The following is a 22,122-nucleotide window of genomic DNA, read 5'->3' on the forward strand; positions in this document are numbered from 1 at the left end:
AATCAAATTCCCATGTTTCTAAATTACATGGTTTATAACTGAATTATCATAATGCATTTTAATAAAAATTACGTTTGTTTTTAATTGTTACTTATGAATGACTTTAGCGTATCTGTCAATCGTTTTATATTACATTTAAGCTAATACAACATCTTATTGTTTATTAACAATGATATCAACATTTTGGGGTTTCCGTAGTCGTCTGGATGTCTTTAGTTTTACCGACTGACATTTAAGCATGTTTTTAAGGATTTTCTTTTTTGGATAAATTGCATTTAAATGTGTTACACTCTGTCAAGAGAAATGAATGTTTTTGTAGCATCGCGGTTGTATTTCATGCTATTTTGACCTAAAAGTTTTAATTTGATCTTTGGGCATTTGTTCCTTTTATTTTGCCTTTTTAATTATAATTCTGGGTGGTGTTCTCGAAGTTATCTTAGGATAAGAACGTATCCTAAGTCTATCTTATGACAATTGTTTGTCCTAAGTCGTGTTATCGAAGCTCTCTTAACTTATGATATATCTCATTTTTCGCCCTATCTTTAGGACACCCAATAAGGTGTCTTAAGGATGTACTTAGGTGAGGTTTTGGAATTTGTGTCAAATGTTCGGACTCCTTGGTGTTTTTCCATACAATACAATGTAAATTATTTTGCCCCATAACACCCATTTATTTTTTCATACAGGACTTAAGAGCTCATGAAAGGTCATTTACCAAAATTTTAGAAGATTTTTAATTTTCTTTCTTTTGCTTTGAGACCAAATAATACCAATGCAAATATAAGGTAAAAGTCCAAGTCATCCTTTTCCCGCCATATTTTAAATCTCGAAAATCTCGAAAAGGAGGTCCATGACCTATCAATATTTTAAGCTTATTTGTATCCTTAAATGATGCTCTACATGCTTATAGCATCAATTTTAACTTCTTAATTTATTAATTTTCACCTAACCTCACCTACGTACATTCTTAAGAGCATCCTACCTTATCCTATCATAATAAAGTTTGGATATCACTTTTTGCTCATCATTTTACGTGAAAATGAACATGAATGAAACGCACCATCGGTTATTAACTCGTATATAAATAAATTGTGCATGATTTTAAACTTTGAACTTCGTGTTTCACGCTACGATTTCAATACAAATTTAACTCTCATTTCAAAACAAATTGTTTTCCAGTTATAATAACAATCTTTTTCTTATATAATTACATTTGGTGATTATGCATTTAATTCTTTTACATGTTATTACAAATTTCGTAAACAATTTTATTAAATAATTTCGTCATTAATAATTGTTTATCAAAAAATATCTTCAACGATTTCAAATTTCGACTTAGGATATGTTTAGGACGTCCAAACATAAGATTCGTCTGAGATAGCTTCGAGACACAACTTAAGAGTGTCATAAGTTGATCCTACAAGTCCATCCTAAAACTGGTCTAAGATGTGTCTTAAGACGAATCTTAGGATACTTTCGAGAACACCACGCCTGGTTTATTTTCATGGTTGTTTTTTTAGTTTACGTAAAAGGTACGATTGTTTTCATATATGTTTACCCCTATAAACGGATGAGTCGTACGAAAAACTATCCTTAGTATTCACTATTTACGTCTTCTATGTTAAACATGTCGACTGAAAAATATCGTTTGTAATCCACAAACCCTATCCAGAGCAAATTATCGGACTTAAATCGGCGGGTAAACATATAATATATGCAATACTATATTGTTAAATAAATAGAAAATACGTGTTGTACTATATACATCAAACGCGTCACATACTGTAGAAAGTATCAATATTATCAGCATCAATGTGTTTAAATCCTACGGTGCCACTTTATGATCAGCCTTCATGAATACCGGCGCTTTGAATTTATGCTTTATAAGTAGGTTGGATTTATTATATTCACACACGGTACAATAATCTTTCTGAGATATTCAGATTCCTTTTATTGAGGTATTAACATTAGGTAATTTATCCAGACTCTGATTTACTGAAATTTGATAAAAGTTGTGATTCAGAATTAAGTTACTTTAAAAACTATTGATCTATACAGCTTTTATTTATAAACATTACTAACCAATCAAAAACATGCTTATTTCTGCAGACGTCGACAGTACTATTTACCCCAAGGAGAGGATATACAACCCCCTTGTACAACCAGACGTAGACGGTGATGTGTGCAGTACGTTTTGTTCTTACGCCGATCCAAAGCCAAAAATACGTACGCTCGAAACAGAAGGTATACTAGACTTTTCATAAAATTGCTAATCCATCATTTTCTGCACATGAAAATGCTTTTACCAAGTAAGAAATATGACAATTTTTATTAATTCGTTTGATGTGTTTCAGCTTTTGATTTTGACATTTAATTGTGGACTTTCCGCTTTTAACTATCTCAGAGTTTAGTATTTTTTGGATTTTAAGTTTGTTTAGTTTGGTATGTAGGGTATATCATATTCGAACAGTTTTAAAGACCTTTAAACTGTATTAAAGATACAACAACCCGACAAAAAAAAACAGAAAACAGATGGAAGCCACAAATAGGTCTGCCAAAATCCAGAACCCAAAGGCAGGCTAAAAAGTGTTTTTTTATTGTTTTAAATTGATAAATATACTTACAACCAATATTCATGCTCTTTCCAATATGACGACAATTTCAAATATTTAACAACAATGTCATATGACGAAAATGAAATACGCCTAAAATATAACATCGATTCAAATTCAAAGTGATGAAATAGTAAAAACCAATGATTAGTCCATGACGAAGATAATGATTTCAGAACAAATCATTCCAACAGGTGCTTAATGTATTTTGTTATATGATTACAAAAATGTTTTTCTCGGTATTCTACAAACTATATTCTAGTTACGGTGTATCAAACTTTTGAATATGTCATTTTTCCAATATCACATACGAAACTCATGTTCTAAACGCTAAATGTAGCGCATGGTTAAAAAAGCTATATATAAGTCACCTATTGTAATTGTCCTATACTATTAAAATTATTCTGTATAACTAAGATCTATTGATGCATCGTTAGCTACTATCGAATTTCAAATATTGTTATTTCGTATTTTACTTTACATTAAGAGTACACTCCTTGACACGACATCTATGCTATTGTCTCTTTGACACATTTACCATTTCCAATCTTTATTTCAAATAATTAAAGGATCAATATTTTTTGTTTTATTTGTCAGAAACAAGTGATGTGTTGCCTGACGATGTATCATTATGTGAACCTTGTGGCGATTCTTGTGAAAAAGGTATTTCATCAAATATGTTTTAATTTTGCAATACTAAAGTTGTTCCCTCTGTTGACGTATGCAGCCTTAATCTGGTATTTCTGTTTAAACTATATGAGCAATTTCGTGATAACATGCATGTACATGTTTGCACCTGTCCTAGGTCAGCAATGCATGCAAATGCTTACACATGTCCTAAGTCTGGAATCTGATTCACAGTGGTTGTCCTCTGTTTATGTAGTTTATACGTGTTTCTCGTTTCTCAAAACAAATAAAGTTACCGTTATTTGTATTTTCGTACATTTATGATAACGACAAGGTAAAACTTACATTTGATAAATCAGTCTATGGAAGAACCGAATCGATGAAAACATTTCTATATCACATAGCGATATTTTCTAATGTAAATTCTAAATATGCAGACATTCCATGCGGAAAATATTGTTTTCGGCGATGACAAATTAGGAAAATACTAACTTTAAAACTTATTGTTCAAATATAAACAACAATTGAGTCTACATATACATTCAGAAGTTAGTTAGAAGCAAACTGTTATGTCCGTGTAAAATTTGAAGTGCTGGGTTTTCTAATATACACAAAAAAAAAACAAATGCTATAATTTCTAATATCAATGTTTTACTTTCAAAATATCATAGCAGTGTTTTTTGTTAAATCAATATTAGACTGTTGTACCCCTATTTTGACAAATGAATTCATCATAGATACCAGGATTAAATTTAATATTAACGCCAGACGCGTGTTTCCTCTACAAAAGACTCATCATTGACGCTCGAATCAAAAATGGTATAAAGGCCAAGAAAAGTTCGAAGTTGAAGAGCATTGAGGACCATTAGTTCCCAAAAGTTTTTTCCCAAATACAGCTAAGGTAATCAATTCCTTGGATAAAAAACCTTAGATTTTCCTAAATTCAAAGTTTTATTAACAGTTAATTTATAATTATAAACACATCAATGATAACTCAAGTCAACACAAAAGTGCTGACTACTTGGCTGGTGATACCCTCGGGGAAATAAGGAAATAAATCTCCACCTGCAGTGGCATCGACCAACTGGTAACAAATAAATTTATCATAGATATCAGGAATAAAATTTCTTATTTACGCCAGTCGCGTGTTTCGTCTACAAAAGACTGATCAGTGACGCCCGAATCAAAAATGTTGTAAAGGCTAAATAAAGTACGAAGTTGAAGAGCATTGAGGACCAAAAGTTCCCAAAACTTTTGCCAAATACAGCTCAGGTAATCTATTCCTGAGGTAGGAAACCTTAGTATTTCAAAAATACAAAAGTTTGGAAACAGTTAATTCATAAATATGACCATATCATTGATTATTCTGTTAATATAATAATTACTGGCTGGTTGGTGACTGTGAAAGTAAATTAAAGCAAAGAAGTTTTTAGATCATATATTCTCGTTCATCTATGAAACAAATGTAAATCAAGGTAACAGACGGAAGTTTATGCAAATACTCATAAAAAATTGACACTTGGTGAGTTAAAAGGGAAAACGTCTGGTGTATATTGTGATTTGAAGCGCTCTGTAAAAATTTAAACCTCAGGTAACTGGACTATATTGTAATGTTCCTTATTCAAATTTGTATAAGCGATACGGTCAAACAATTCGTAAACTCTGAACACAACCTTTCAGTGCTATTCCCATCAGACAATGTGTACTAGGCAAACCTTATCCGAATATCAGTCCGTAACTACTGATGACCTCTTTGATTGATACTATATATCAGATTTACATCGTTCTAAATGATTCATAAATTATAATACTTGCAAAAAAAACCATTGATATAAAGGGGAAACTAAACTTTAAAGGTAACTCAACAATATTATTTTACACCTTTTTGATATAGATATGAATCTAACGATATCAAAGTTATTGGCGAGTAATTGGGAATAAGAAGAAAAATACAATAAAACGACAACTTTAAGTTGAATGTTACTGCAGCATCATAAACAACATGACTCATTCTACAAGAACTTGTAATGTCTCCTTAATATTTTCAACTTCTTTCAAGCGCCAATTGTTTGTACAGTTTCTGAAAATGTACCGTTTGCAACAGGACCCACTGACGGAAGCTACAATCTTCTCGAAAAGATAACCTACTCTTGCAACACTGGATATGAAATGCAATCTGGTAACCTCGAACGTTCATGTCAAGCTGACGGAACATGGAGCGGAAGTCCTCTAGTTTGTGGTTTGTACTGGTTTTCAGAATTTTTATCTTGATGATTGATATTATTTCGATTGATTTCATTTCATATATGTATACGTGAAAGTATAAATCTTTACACTAAACAATTGTCATGCCTATAAATATAACAGTTGCTAGTTATCAAAACCGAATAATAGGATTTCGATGATAAAAATGCAGAAAAGAAACATACCTTTATATACTGAGAACGTAGGCAAAGTCATTTCAGTATGGCAACAACCTGATAGATAGAACGATGTACTCAGAACCAGGACAGAAATATCACTTCTCAAAGGAAGAAAATCGCAAGAAAAAAAAATGATACAAATTAAAAACAAGAGGTTTCATAATATAATTTTATATTCCCAACCGGAGTAAATCGTAAAAAAATGATGATTACGTCACGATCACATCACTAACATATGTCTATGAGGTAAAAAAACAAAACGATGTCAGCCAATCAGAAGACGCATTACATCCAAAATTAAATTAGTGCTATATGTACTTTATTCGACCTTTCCACAGTTTTTACCGATACCGTGTTATACTGCATACTGACATACTGAATTATTTAACGATTACTATACATTGAGATACAAATTACTAGAACGGCAACCTCTCATTGAAAACTGGTTGTCTTCGATATTATGATCCATCATGTCCATTACTTTAAATACCATTATGTCATACAAAAAGCATATGAATGATGGCTTTAGTTTTAGCAATGCTGTACATGTATATAACTGAATGGTAAAAGTAGTAGTATTAAAATCAAAACCATTGTAAATATTGTGTGCTTATTAAAAGGGAATACACAGTTGCTACAAGCTGTACAATCATCGGTTACATTTCATTTATTTTACCATCTTTCAGCACCAATCGTTTGCATAGTTCCCGAAACTGTCGATTTTTCAACAGGACCTACCGACGGAAGTTACAATTATCTCCACCAAATCACTTACTCTTGTAACAGAGGCTATGAAGTTCAATCTGGTAATCTCGAACGTTCATGTCAAGATGACAAAACATGGAGCGGAAGTCCGCCGGTTTGTGGTATGCATTTGTTTTTCAATTTATAGATAAATACTTGATATCCTTTCTGTCGGTTTCATTACATGATACTTTTGTAAAAGAAATAATGATTATCCTAACACAAGCAAATTTCATTTCACAAAGGATAAAATCAGCTGTCATTGAAAACAGAAAAAAAAATCAGTACTTTTTAAAATATGGTTAAAGCGAATATGCCTACACATACTAAGGACATTCGCAAAAATACTTCTTTGATATTGGCATGACAGAGTGCACGTGTCGAGTCAAACAAGTTTCGAAACCGAAACTTACACACAAAGCGATTTAACTGACATGTTATGCATGATGTATAGCTAAAGAAATTGATTACAAAGGCATAACAAAATATGTTGTATTCATGTAGTTTAACAATTATGTGTCAGACGATTGACCACAATGAAATAGGTGGTTGTTTTACAACTTATTATATATACTTATAAATGCTACGCTGATAACAAGGAAATACACATTTGCTGCCATCTATTCAATCATATGGTTGCATTTGATTTGTGTTGTCATCTTTCAACCCCAGTTGTTTGTATGGCTCCTGTAGATTTTGTAAACATATTAATATATACTGTGGTTTTAGCAATGCTGCATATTAGTGTATGGAAAAATAACTAAGTAGTAGTATTGAAAACAAAACAATTCTAAATAGTTTATGCTGATTAAAAGGAGATATACAGTTGCTATCAGCTGTTTCATAATTGATTAAATTTTATCATTGTTATCATCTTTCAGCACCAATCGTTTGCATAGTTCCCGAAACTGTTGATTTTGCAACAGGACCTACCGACGGAAGTTACAATTACCTCGATAAGATTATATACACGTGTAACATAGGACATGAAGTTCAATCTGGTAATCTCGAACGTTCATGTCAAGATGACAAAACATGGACCGGGAGTTCGCCGGTTTGTGGTGTGTATTGGTTTTATAATTTGTAATATATAAAAAAAAAAAAAGTTTGATAATTGGCCTAATTATGTTTGGTTTCGTTTTATAAATGTTTGAAATAGTGTAAGACTGTTCTTACATTAAGAAATAACTTTTGAACAAAGATAAAATCAGCAGCCAGTGAAACAAGAACCAGTTTTTTAATACTTTTAAAAAATGTTGAAAGGAAACATTCCTACAAAATCGTAAGATATTCGTGAAAAATTCTAATTAGTTTTTTAATATGGACATTCATTCATATCTTTAATTCCTCATAAATGAGATTCAATGAACATACAATTAATGAATATAAGCAAACGTTACAACATAATTACACACAAACTATTAGTATATTAGCAAAGTATAAGGTAAATACACAAAAGATGATATATAAATAGTCTATAAAAGCAATATTTAAGGTATAACTGCAGTGACACATCATGTATTGACACCTCGTGTATTGACACATCTAATAACACTGTCTAAGAGATCGACTATATTCTGCTACACACTGAATAACATGTGCATGACACAGCTTGAGAAATTGAACCGATTCATCTATACTTGAAAAAATTGTCAGTGGTTTTCGACCGAGTAACATTTGAAACAGGATTTCGGCGTCATACATGTTTAATTCACAGTAAAGCTGCACTGGAAAATTGTCACTTAAAATGTCCCACCAGACTTCTCGCTGTGCATTAATACTTGGACAATTGCAACAAGCGTGTACGTAAACATCTTTAAAATTCCTTGTACATATATCACATATATTACTTGTTGTATTTGGTATTTCAGTTAGTAATTTAGTGATTAAAAAAGAATTTATTCGTGAAAAATTCTAATTAGTTTTTTAATATGGACATGACAGATTCTCAATTGAAATAATTATCGAAACCTAAATTTTTCTCAAAATGTTATGAAACTAACATCATGATTTCATATGTATTTTAATCGATGCAACAACAGCTTTTTCGGTTGAATCTTGTTTTGCAACAAACACAAATGTTAGACCAAAAGATTAACATATACATGATATATGCTTGTATGCTTAAATTATTCTAACAATGACGAAAACACGTAATTTTAATAAAACAATAGCAGTACATACTTTAAGTACAAAATCATTAAGATGTAAAAAGGATAAACTAAATATAAAATGAATTAAAATGAAACGACATCTAACATTAAAAACACTTATTCCTGCCGATTCAAACGAAAACTTGGGAAAATGGTATATTTTGTCATTTCATGATGTATTATTTAAAAAAAATACTGAGATATAACAAACTATGCTGGATTGCTGAAGTATTTACACATTTGTGCCAGATTTATTAACACGGTAATTGAATGGTTGATTTGAAACATAAGCCTTTATAAATACCCTTTGCTGATGAAAAAAGTAAATACAAACTTAATTTGCGGCCAGCTATTCAATAATTGGTTGATTTAAAATTAGGTTATTATCTTTCAGCCCCGATAGTCTGTATAGTTCCCAACACTGTATATTTTGCAACAGGACCAGCTGACGGACGCTACAATTACCTCGATAAGATAACTTATTCTTGTAACACAGGCTACGACGTGCAATCTGGTAACCTAGAACGTATATGTCTTAAAGACAAAACATGGAGCGGGAGTCCTCTAGTTTGTAGTGTGTATTTGTATTCACATTTTTAGTTTCACTATAATAACGCTTGAATCATTATATAAAAGTTCGTAAAATTATTCAGGTCTCTGCTAACAAAAACAAACTTCAATTTAATCTGCGGTCAATAAAACAATGAATGTGTCTTTTCAATACATGGTGTTTTGAAAGGAAGCATTCCCTCTGATTGTCTGCGCCTAACAATTTTCTTTCAGGAACATTTCATGATAATGTGGCGATGACAATTAGTGATACAACTAAAATTTTCACAGATTGATATTCAACCAACATCAATATTTATAAAACAAATTAACTGACACAACATTGTGGTGGTTGAATTTTAAATCTACATAATGAGATGAGTAGAGCAAAATTATACAATTTGTTAAATTGATGTTCATATGGTATTATAATGGAACTAAACAACATATCTACATTTACGTTACTACACCACTATGAAATTACAAATGGTATATGTTGTACAGTTGTGATCATTGACTCCGAAAACGTATAACAAAAATAAAAAGAAACCGCATATTTGCTGTTTTTTTTAAATTTGTGTAAGCTGAATGAACACAATGACTTAGTGGTAGTTTTGAAATTAAACCACTGTAACAATCATATTACTGATTAAAACAGTTAATACACATTTGCTGCAAGCTTTTAAATAAATGTTTTAATGCTACTTGTGTTCTCATTTTTCAGCCCAAATTGTTTGTGTAGTTCCCGTAACAGTAGAGTTTGCAACAGGCCCTTCCGACGGAAGCTACAATTATATGGAATCAATAACTTACTCTTGTATTCCTGGATATGAAGTTCAGTCTGGTGACCTCGAACGTACATGTCAAGATGACGGAACATGGTGTGGAAGTTCCCCAGTTTGTGGTATGTATTTTTTTTTCTTGAACTGTAGTAAGTAATTGATCTCATTTCTGTTGATTTTTTTTCAATGTAAAGTTTAAACGCACACAATTTTCATTATCCAGATACACTAAACAATGCAAGGACAGACGTTCAATTTAGTTTAGGGATGTAATTTTCCCGCTTTATTGAAGATTAATTGATGGTCTTATGAGGTTGAGGGCGAATTTACCGGTTTCCATAAAAACGTAACAAACATTAAGCAACGATACAATAAAGGTAAACATGAACATCCACTTACACTATTATCAAAAGAAAACGAGTATCACTTAACAATTCGTTGGTCTGCATGTTGTAATGTATATTTATATTATTTATTTATGTATTTTTCTACCTTGTGTTTTTTTGCATTGATTTTATTCCTGCTACTTTATGTTGTTATTTAACAGTATATTTAAATAAGTCATATAAGTCGAGGGTGAAGCTAACCATTACACCATGTTTTAACCCACTTGGTTTCCCTCAAATGTCATTATTAAAGTCAGGAGTATATAACATGTATAAGCTGTTATTAACTAGTCAGTTATTATGTATTATGGCATTTGTTTTGTTGCAGTTTAGTATTTCTGTTGGGCTGTTATTTCCTTCTTGCTATTGGTATGATGACCTCTGGGTTGGTATGTCAGGCGGATTTACTTTCGACTTATCAATGTATAGATATATAACAACGAGAATGTTTCAATTTCCTAGCTAAATTTCCGAACATTTATTTTTGTTTGTAAGAACACACATTGAAAATAATGACGGAAAGTGTCTAGTAGCCATGCAGAATTCGACTGCTGTCTGCCTTCCCCCTTGCCGATGTTTATAGGAGTTGATGTAAGTCGGGTTGAATTTGTCAATGTAGTGCTTCGGGACTAGATTATATATAATAACAGTTGAATGGAATATTAAGATGACATTTTCCTCATAATGACAAATATGATTCCTTAAAAAAAAGATCAAACAAATCAAACTGGAATCATGCTATTTTAACATGTAAAGTTCACATTGACGAACACGGTTTGACTTTTAAATTAAAATTAGGGTTTTAGATCTGCCTGTTGATTGCTCAATTCAACACTTGTCTCCAAGTATTAATAAATGATATGAATTTTACTTGTTATTTTCTCTCCATCATATTAGTGCCAGTTAGTTGTGCAGATCCAGGAAATGGTCAGTTTACTAAAGAAAAAACGCATTCAAGCTACATTTTCAGAGATACAATAACTTACACTTGTATAACTGGATATGAAGTAATATCTGGTGATCTCAAACGTTCATGTCAAGCTGACGGAACATGGAGTGGACATCCTCCAGTTTGTAGTGAGTATACCCTTGGATAAAATTATTCAAAAATTACATCCTTGAATTTAATATTCTAGTAGATAAACAAAATTTCTTCTGGTAGGATAAGTTCATCAACAAATTAAATCAAAAGCATAATTACACGGTACATTTGATATTTAAACCGACTCAGAATTAACTATATAACATTTTACGATCGTAACATAATCAAGCAAGACCGATATATAAGACATTGTATGAAAAACAATCACGTGCCACTATGTGGGAAGATAGAGCATCAGTGATCACGTGAACGTGTGATAGCATAAAATGCTGAAGGTCGTGTCTTCAATATCCTGTCAGATCAGATGGCTTCAAATGTGGTTTTTCGTTTTTTCTGCTAAGCGAGCAATATTAAGAATTTTAAAACAAACACAAGTCGATTCGGTGTATAATGTGTTCTGGTTGGGATGAAAAACTAAAATTTTGTCGATAAACTTTGTCCCAAAATATAGATTAAACATATTCTGTCAGTAGACTCCTATTCGTAAAAGCATATAACACGAATCAATCTTACAAGGTGCCACTTTCATCAGGCAAACCCATTGTGACTGATTTTTACAGCATGTATTTATGTCCCACTGTTACACCACTGTCCCAGTTTAAGGAATGTTTAACATTTTTAATATATCGCTTACAAACATGCATCATCCCCTATGTTCTTTACCTGCATGTCCTGTTACATGAGCCTGTAATTCGTTGGTTGTATTTTGATTTTAAACATATTTTATTCATTAAGATATGAAAAGGATTGAGCAACAGGCACAGCCTATAAAAGCTCTCTCCATAATACATGTACAAGGTATGATTCAATTTATACAACAACTGTATTTAAAATAATGCAATTTAGTGGAACATGCATGCTACTTGTGGGCACACACAGCAAAATATGTTAACAGTGTTACTTAATAAATGCAAAGTATAAATAAATATATAGGCAATTAATCATCAGTTATTTAAATTACCTTGAAACATGCAAATATCCTTTATAAGTCATTAGAAATATATATATGGCTTGAAGGAGACACTAAGCTTGCTTAGTGGAATAAATGAATTAACGTTGGAGAGTAGAACAAAAAATAAAAAAATAAAAAATAAAACTAGATGAAACAAAAATTAAGTAAGTTTCAAACAAAACGTTGAGTGTCACTGATATATTTCTGAACAGATTTAAAAATAGCAATATTCATATCATATGTTAATAATCTGTTTCCAAAAAGTAGTAATTCAATATTTATGTCAACATTATCAACAATGGAGTAAATGGAATCAAGAAGGATCTGTCTTACATCATTATACTTAGGGCAAATAAAAAAGAAATGTTTGTTATCCTCAACAGGATGGTTACAGTTTGTGCAAAAAGTGTTCTCAGATAAGAACTGATTAAATAAATGAGATTTAAGGTTGCTAGCATTATTTCTGAGTTGACAATGACTTATATTAAGTTTCCTTATCCCATAGTTGAAAGGTTTAAATATATCACCAGTCCTATAAAACTTATCCAGTCCACTTCTAAATATACCCAAACTTGGTGACTTTTGTAAGCTCAAAGGAAGACTATTCCAAAGTCTTATAGTGGAAGGAATGAAACTATTAAAATAAGAGCTAGTTCTAGCAAGAGGCGGGTGAAAAGTGTTATTTTCATTCCTCAAAGTATAAGGGGTTTGTCTGGGAAGATATGGCTGGATTAACTCATATAAGTATGCAGGTGTCATCCCATTTAATATTTTATAGAATAGTATAAGCTTATGTTTATTACGTCTATTCTCCAGAGTTTCTAAACCTAATTCAATATAAAGTTTTTGTCTGGAGGAATTACGTCGTAATCCTGTAATAATTCTAGCAGCTTCTATCTGAATATTTTCAAGGAGCTCAGTCTCATGCTGGGAACAATTGCCCCAAATAACATCACCATATTCTAATATAGGTCTAATAAAAGCATAATAAATACGGATAAGTGAACTCCTATCTAATAAGTGCTTAACTTGGCGAAGCACAGAAAGACGAGAGCATGCTTTTTTATAAATAATATCAATATGTGTATGCCATGAAGCTGATGACTGAAATGTTATCCCAAGATGACAGTGAATATTTATTTTCTCAACCTCTTCACCATTTATCCCAAAAAATACAGGTGGATGCTCCCTTTCCCTTCTAGTAAATACAATATTTTTAGTTTTCTTAGAGTTAAATTGAACAGCCCATGATTTTGCCCAATTTGAGATAACATCTAAGTCATTAGTTAAAGAAGTGGCTGCTACATCATGATCATCATCTACTATGACAAATAAAGAGGTGTCATCTGCAAAAAGTCTAATATCATTAGCAATGTCATTAACTATATCATTTATATAAACAAGAAACAGAAAGGGTCCCAAAACTGATCCCTGGGGGACACCTGCATGTACACTTCTTAGAGTTGACGAAAAGCCTTCTGAAACTACCTTTTGTTGACGATCCGAAAGATAACTTTCTATCCACGATAAGAGCTGGTCATTTAAGCCAGATTGTTTCAGTTTAAATAAAAGCCCTTTATGCCAAACTTTATCGAAAGCTCTAGATACATCACAAAATACAAACCTAACATCCCTTCCACTATCCATATTACTAATAATTTTATGATATATTTCGATTAACTGATTAACAGTAGAATCACCTGGTTGGAATCCAGATTGAAACTTTGACAAAAGGTTATTACTCCTCATATAATTATACAAATGTTTAAATAAAACTTTTTCCATAATCTTACAAACAATACTAGTAACAGATATTGGACGATAGTTTAGAGCTGAATGTGGACTACCCTTTCCTTTAAAGATAGGATTAACATGTGCAATTTTCCATAACAGTGGAACCTGTTTAACTGATAGAGACATATTAAATAACTTAGTCAATGGTTTAGAAATAAAGCTAGCAACCTCTTTTAAAATTCTAGGACTGATACCATCAGGTCCAGCTGGTTTATTAACATTCAAAATTTTTAACTGGTCTAAAATTTCTTTCTCAGTGATGACAAATTTGTTTAAACGACATGGAGGAGGCTCATTATTATCAGGAATTTCTGGTTCTATATCAATATTAGCTATATCAGCAAAATGATTGTTCAAGATCTCTGACTTGTCCAATGGATGAATAAAAATTTGGCCATCATTTTCCAAAAAAGGGGGGGAATCTCTATTTTTAGTAAAATTTGATATAGACTTGGCAATGCGCCACCATTTACCAGGAGGAATATTTTTGTCAATAAGTTGTGATGTCAGCTTGCACTTATAATCATCTTTTGCCTTTCTAACTAAACTGATAATTTCATTACGAATTTCTCTAAATTTTTTCCAGTGATCTGGGTTATTTGAAGTTTTCGCTTTGTGGTGAATTCTATTACGATGTCTTATCTTGTTTCTTATCAAGTTGTTCATAAATGGTTTATCATTTGGTCTAACTGTAATAGTTTTAGTAGGTATATATCTATTGACAGTACTTTCAAATGTTTTGACAAAGTTCGTATAAACATCATTTATATCATCTGAATTAAAAACAACATCATCCCAGTCAGTATCATTCAACTGGTTTTTAAGACCTTCATAATCTGCCCGCTTAAAGTCTCGAATTTGTCTTTTAAACGAATGTTGTTTAAAAGTTTTAAATGAAATTTCGACTGAAACAGGAGAATGAGAACTGCATATAGGTGTAAGTACTGTTACTGATTTAATTAAGTTTTTGCGATTAGTCACACATAAATCAATACAAGTTCCAGTTTGGGTTGTAAAGTTGGTAGACTCCCAAACAACATTTTCCAAGTTTAACCGGTTAAGTAACTTTTTAAAAGAGTTACTTGAGTTTGACATCATATCACAATTGAAATCACCACAAAGGAAAATTGGCAAATTACAATCAAGTGCTTTATCAACTGACTCACTAAATAAGTCCCATATATTAGAACTTGAGTTTGGGGGACGGTATAAAACACCAACTAAAAATTTTTCATTACTACAATTCCTCACTTCAACCCAAAGTAATTCAAGATTGCTTACAGATATGTCATTCCGTATAATAAAATGTAAGCTATTTTTTATATAAATGGTCACACCTCCATCATGTCTATTTCTATCTAACCTAATAGGTTTATGAAACCCATTTAATTTAATTTGGTCATCAGTAATTGACTTGTCGAGATGAGATTCTGATATACAAATAATGTCATACTCATGTAGTTCATTGTTAATGAGATCTAACTTAGGAAGTAAACTACACACATTATTGTGTACTATTTTCAAATTTTTTTTGTTACTCTGATCTGGACCTGGATTTTGCTCAATTCCAGCAACCAGTAATAAAAACTGTATTATACTACTGAGGATAAAAGCATTTTTTATGATTATAGGGAGGATTATGTTATGAATAATAATATAGTTTACAAATTTACAGATTAATGTTAAAAACATTGATCAGTCAAAACTATCAAAACTTAAAATGAATATATAGTGAAACATAAGCACATGATGTACACTTTGGACAGATCTTTGAAACCGAAAGCTGACATATACATTGATTAACAGGACACTCAAACATAGACAAGATAAAGTACAAAACAAAACATACATGTACAAAACATATATACAAAAGGGAAACATAAATAAATAACAGATGTTGATGATATCAGATATCACTTATCTTGTGATACTGTAATACTATTGAAAAAAATAGCAAGGTCTGTGTTCATGCAATATAAATCTGTTTTTGAATTACAAAGATGTATGGCAGTAAAATCTGTAATGTGAAATGTAGAAAACAAAACAAAAGCAAAATAAATAAACAAAAGTAGGACAACAATTGGCCTGAATTTCAGAAAAAAAAATTGAGCAAGGCGTTGTAAAAAGGACTAGACTAATCTATAGAATATGCTTGACAGGAGTTTATAAGCTTGACTTAATTTTCAATTTACGAGTACAGACAGAAGTGAGAATCACAATTTGTCGAATGATTCGGATTTTCTATGTTTTTGATTATGGTGATACAGTATATCAAGGGATATTGATGTATGTGACATCCTTCGCTATTGCAATCATTATCCAGTTGCTTGATTGAATATCTCATGTGTAAAAACGAATTAACTGTGGAAGTAAATAATTAAATTTGTATGTTTAGTGGGGCGGCTTAGTACCGAAATTTGACAAAATCATGCAAATTGTGATACAAGCAAGGGATTTGGCCTAGACATCCAATAGGAATTACTGCATCATATTAGAGGGGTAGCCATCATGTTTTCGATTTTTTTCACGGCGGCCATCTTGAATTCAAATTGACATCATTTTGCTCAATCTTTGACATTGGAAAACTGTCCTTACCATTTTCAACGCTATATATGTCACGAAAACTATTTGAAATACAAGAAAATGATAAGAAAATAGGTCAAACAGACAACAATTGTAAAAAAAAAATCACCACTTCCGGTTGAGGTCGAAAAAGGTCGTACACTCGAGTGAAATAATATTGGTATAGATATATGATAAAAATGTCCGTTTGGTATATCGATAATTATGTTAGATGTGCTGGAGGTTTGATCAGTGTAATAATCTACGATACTTTCCGATGTATTCCGTTTTTTAACAGCTACATGGACACAATGTTGTACAGGTAAAGCCAGCTTTGTAACACATACATCTACCAGAACAAGTTTTTTTGTAGCCACATTTGTGTAATTCTTGACAAGATGCAGCAATTGCTGCTAATTGTGTCCAATGAGGAATCCACTTTCCATCTGTGTTCTCCTTAACCCATCCCCAATCACCAGGACTAGGTAGATGTTGATCATGTATGACTGCCTGTCCCCATACATGGCCACCTTGGTATGTAGCTCGTTTGGTATGCTCAAGCAGTGCAGCTCTAGTTGGTGGAATGGTGTCATACTGTATTTGTTTGCGTGCAAACAGTTCAAGTCTGGATTCGTTGATGTCAAATCTTGTTGTAGTTCTGTCGTACATAACCACAACAAATGCCTCTATCAACTCCATATCAGCGTCACTGACCAATTCAGGTTTATTACTTAATCTTTCAAAAACCTCGGTTACATCATCAAATATTTCCCACGACTGCCATGCCGACTTCTTCCCCTTTCCATGAATAGCGGAGACCGTGTCACATCTAGTAAAAGCATGAAAAAATGGCAAAACTTCTGATTTAGGACCAATAGCATGATTGATTTCGTGAATCGAAAGCCCTCTCAGGTCTTTTCCTTTTCCAAAGGCAACCCAAAGCTTTTCTATTTGAAGTGTTTTGAAAAAAGACACCGCCAAAACCACTACAACAGTGTCTGAGTTGATTATCACCCTTTTGCAGCTGACCTTTGATATGAACAAATATCCTTGTGTCTGCTTCCTCGTGATTACACGGACTGAGATCATCATGGTCATCATTAGAATTTGTCATAACAATTTCGCCTTTTGTCACAAAGATAATTTTGTCAAATTGAATCGAGCAAATTTTGTCGGCAAGGAAATAAAACAATTCCGTTTTGTTTTTGTCCACTCGAAGGAAACTTGACCAAGCTTTCGGAGTCTTACTGGTGCCGACAACTTTCTTCCTGGATCCAGCACCCCTCGCTTTACGTGTTTGTGCTTTTAGACTGTTTTCTATGTAAATATCATAGATAACATCTACTCTGGCATGTTTTGAAGCAAGATGGATAATGTACGGCAAAATCACATCGAATTTTTTGCGTATTCATCAAAAGTGAATGTTCCACGCGGTGGTCTTGAATTGACCATAGCCGCACCATCACAACTACCATGTCTGTCTCAGGTTCCTCTTTTGGTAAATTTCCCTTAGCTTCTAGGATTTCCATTAGCTGTGATTTGACACCAATATTGATTTTTCCACTTTGAGACAAAGATGGAGGAAATTTCTGATTTTCGTGACTGGAAAACTCTTCCAAGTCGCATTGTTTGCTTTGACAGGATATGAAAAGCCTTGAAAACAAACTGCAGTCTTCTCGGGCGAGGTCAAGCTTGCTTTTTGTTTCACATGAACATTTCTTTGGTTGGCGACTGAACAACAAAAACTTATTTTTCTTAATAGGCTCATAGATGCTTGCCGTGTTCTGCATTCTGTTTCTAAAGTCATCAGCATACTGATTGCATCCAATTTTTTTAATTTGTGACAGTTTCCCCGTGCCTGCTTGTTCAATATATTTACTGTCTATCTTGTAAATATCTTCAGAATCCTCAAGAAATGGATTTCCGTAATCATTCATGACAGTCTTAAGACTTCTCACTTTGTCAGTGAAATCTTTTTGCATAGACATAGAATTGTCATGATGTCTATCATCTGTGTTCCTTCTTCTAGACGAATATTCCTCGAACTGCATGGCTTATCATTATACTGATTTTTGGCCCGGCCACCATCCACCGTCACAAAGCTGCGTGATCCTCGGTCATCGCAACAGCACCAGCATCACCTTTAACAATAGCGTTATTTTGTTCATGAGCCTGGTATATCGCCATGTTTAAGAAAACACGATTTGATTTTTTAACTGTGAAATTACCTTTAATAAATTCTCTGTAAATATCTGGGGTTTTTTTCTAATGAAGCCATATCGCGAAGATGAATAGGAAGCCATCAGCATAGTTGATATGATCGAGTCCAAAGAAGTATGGGACCAAGGAAGACAACGTCTGTTTTTAAAGCTCAAAATCCGCTTCTCGTAATGATCGAATGCACGAAAAAAACAACAGCTGAATTTCAAGAATCGAATACCAAAACTCAAAATGAGGTCTACCTACTTTTCTGTCTTCACACCATTGTATAAAATTGTCAAATTCTATTGATTCATTAGTATCTTCGTTATTAGAAGATTCATAAGCAGACATCAGTCAATCAAACAATACACATGCGGTTACTTGATATGCTAGTCTAGTTTTAGGAGTATAAGAACTTGACAAGAACTATTCTGCAGTCCCAGAGGATGCAACATCTGCCTCTGATAAAGACTCAATCCAACCGCTATCCCGCAATAGATCACTCAAAACCTTAAAACATGCCATCTCAATATGTAATCCACCGAACTTAACAACGAATTTGTTTTCACCGTATTCATTTGGCCATTTCCATTGAATTTGCTTTGCCAAAACAAATAGCAGTTAGTCTGCTGTAATCACTGGACTTTGGCCAGGATTCAAAAACGACACAACATCACTGACCTTGTTATTTTATGTATTAACAACATTATCATTAACAATTGTGTTCATAATACGGATAAAATTCCTTCAAATCAATATCCGATCAGAATTGCAAATAAAACTAAAAATATGAACTATGGATAGACAAGTACCGAGCCACGTCTTACAACAATGAAAACACACACTCTCAAAAAGGTTTATTAAAATAAAATTGCGCCATATATTGGCCTATAACCTATCAAACCTAATGTAGCAATCGAAGATTAGTCAAAGATTTGTGGAATATAACAACTGACATTATTCTGGTTATAAAACAGTCATATTCGGGATATTCCTAAAACCAGGAGTGGGTTATCGACCGATATTTCACCGAAAGTGATACTTTATCTTATATAACAATGATTTACTCCATTTTAAAACATTTTGGATACCATACAAGCACAACCGGTCATAAATATGATGTCTTTTCCCTGTGAATACGTCATTTCCAAAATCCAAGATGGCCGCCATGATTGGATGATCTTTTTTCGTGGCTACCCCCCTAATATGATTACATACACCTAAAGGCATGTTCTTACAAAGTTTCATGCTTGTATCACAATTTGCATGATTTGTGTGGTAAGCTGCTTAACTAGTTTACAGCTAACCGGAAATATGAGTAATTTTTAAAAATAAACCAAATACGTAGGAAACGTATAATTTTCCGGAAAATAGTTACAAAATAAAAATAGTTGATTGGTATGAGTGACAAAGAGACAATGTCATCCCAAGGTTCAAGATGGTATTGTAGACAACAAAATAATTATAGATGATCAAGAATTATATAAAAATACATATTTGAGTAACGTTGGTTGTAGTAAGGTCATGTGTGTCATTTTGTTTATGGTACTTTGTAATACATAGACGGCCGTTCGTTTTTCTAAGATAATTATTTTACACTTTGTATGTTTGTGACTTTTTTAGGCAACTATATGTTATCGGTTTGTATCGTACAAATGTCAATAATAGTTTACATTTGAACCGTGATACATAGTTGTCTTCGTGACACGTATACCACATATTCCCGCTTTTTTTTTAATACTTTGATCGTATTCGCACTCGTTATTTAAGGATTTTTTTCTGTCTATGAATAACTCACATAAAAAATGTGGAACACACTGAATAACGCGCGTAGCGGGTTATTTAACAGTATTCACCTCATGTTTTATGTTATTTCGAATAGACAGAAAAAATATTATATGTTTTTCTGTTTGTCTTTTTCATTTTTAGCCATGGCGTTGTCAGTTTGTTTTAGATTTACGAGTTGGACTGTCCATTGGGTATCTTTCGTCCCTCTTTTATAGTCATTTCAACTAATTTAATTCTGACTTCCATTTTAAACCGTAGAAAACCATGAAAAAATGTTTATGACGTCACGGTCACATGACCAAATTATGTCTGTGGGCTGATACCATAATAACGTCAGCCAATCAGAAGACGCGTTACATCCAAAATTAGATTATTACATTTTAAACGAAACAGTTATTATAATATCTTCTCCACTTTTGGGCTGACAGCTTAAGTACATTTGTCTTTCTGGATTCTTGTCAGATTGATGTGTAAGCTGATAACGAACGAATAAGTCAAAATACGTAAATCGTTTGTTTTTTTACCCCTTCTTTCTGTTGATTGCCAATTTGAACGCCTAATATTGTAAGATTTTACATGTTTTACGAATGACCTCCATATTAATTTAATTTTGAGTTTAGTTATTTTGGTAATACTTTTTATTTCTATCTGGAAAAATACAATTCATTATCAGTGTTTTTTTTCTTTTTCAGAAATTAGTTTAAAATACCTTTGTGCTATATTTTTTGAATTCATGGAAAATGAAAATAGTTCGGAGGATGAATTTGACAGTCGTAGTTCTGAAGGAAGCTATGATAAGAAGAAGCCCAAAACGAACAAAGGAAAAAAGAAGAAATTTTCTAAAACACTCAAAGCCTTATTAAAAATATGCATCCCTCCATAAACACCATCCCTTGTGCATTGAAATAAACTGTGAAAATGATATTTACCTTATTAGCTGAATATCAAATGAACATTCTAGACAATAAAGTGATAAACATTCTGAATTTCATGTGTATTTTCCATAATAATAACTTCTACATAGTTTTGCTTTTAGATATAGCTGATCTTAAATCTCATTAAATAATAACCAAAGACAACTGCAGCTGTTGTTTTATGTTCATTGTATAAAAATGTCTGTTTCTTATATCCGTTTCAGTTGAACTCTATATTGACGAGTTAAGTTTGTCGAATTAGTTTCTTTATTTCATATTTTCGAAACGTGTGTAGATGTAAGATCTAGAGTGGGGCACAATCAAGATATATTGACAAAAAAAATCAACCATTGTTGACGGAACTAAACACATTTATTCAAAAACAGTTGTTGGCATGACACGGGTTATGTTTTTCTCATATATGTTATGATGGTATGATACTAAACCCCTAACGGGAAGGATTGTGTCTGATATCCATATGATGAAATCATAATCTTTCAATCAGTTTAATTACAGTCTGGAGCTGACATGT

The 22,122-nt window shown here is 32.4% G+C and overlaps 1 protein-coding gene across 1 annotated transcript in view; it reads left to right on the forward strand.

Moving 5' to 3' along the window:
• The window catches only part of LOC134700184 (sushi, von Willebrand factor type A, EGF and pentraxin domain-containing protein 1-like), a 28,456-nt gene extending 6,798 nt beyond the window's left edge, over positions 1 to 21,658 (forward strand). The window contains exons 4-12 of the mRNA XM_063561548.1: positions 2,110 to 2,244; positions 3,210 to 3,275; positions 5,299 to 5,478; positions 6,349 to 6,528; positions 7,288 to 7,467; positions 8,954 to 9,133; positions 9,833 to 10,012; positions 11,174 to 11,353; positions 21,369 to 21,658. Of these exons, the coding sequence (XP_063417618.1) occupies positions 2,110 to 2,244; positions 3,210 to 3,275; positions 5,299 to 5,478; positions 6,349 to 6,528; positions 7,288 to 7,467; positions 8,954 to 9,133; positions 9,833 to 10,012; positions 11,174 to 11,353; positions 21,369 to 21,559 (1,472 nt within the window). The 3' untranslated portion in view covers positions 21,560 to 21,658. The remainder of the gene's footprint in view (positions 1 to 2,109; positions 2,245 to 3,209; positions 3,276 to 5,298; positions 5,479 to 6,348; positions 6,529 to 7,287; positions 7,468 to 8,953; positions 9,134 to 9,832; positions 10,013 to 11,173; positions 11,354 to 21,368) is intronic.
• Positions 21,659 to 22,122: the final 464 nt, after the last annotated feature.

The sequence above is a fragment of the Mytilus trossulus genome, unplaced genomic scaffold (genome assembly GCF_036588685.1).
Source record: "Mytilus trossulus isolate FHL-02 unplaced genomic scaffold, PNRI_Mtr1.1.1.hap1 h1tg000128l__unscaffolded, whole genome shotgun sequence".
NCBI lineage: Eukaryota > Metazoa > Mollusca > Bivalvia > Mytilida > Mytilidae > Mytilus > Mytilus trossulus.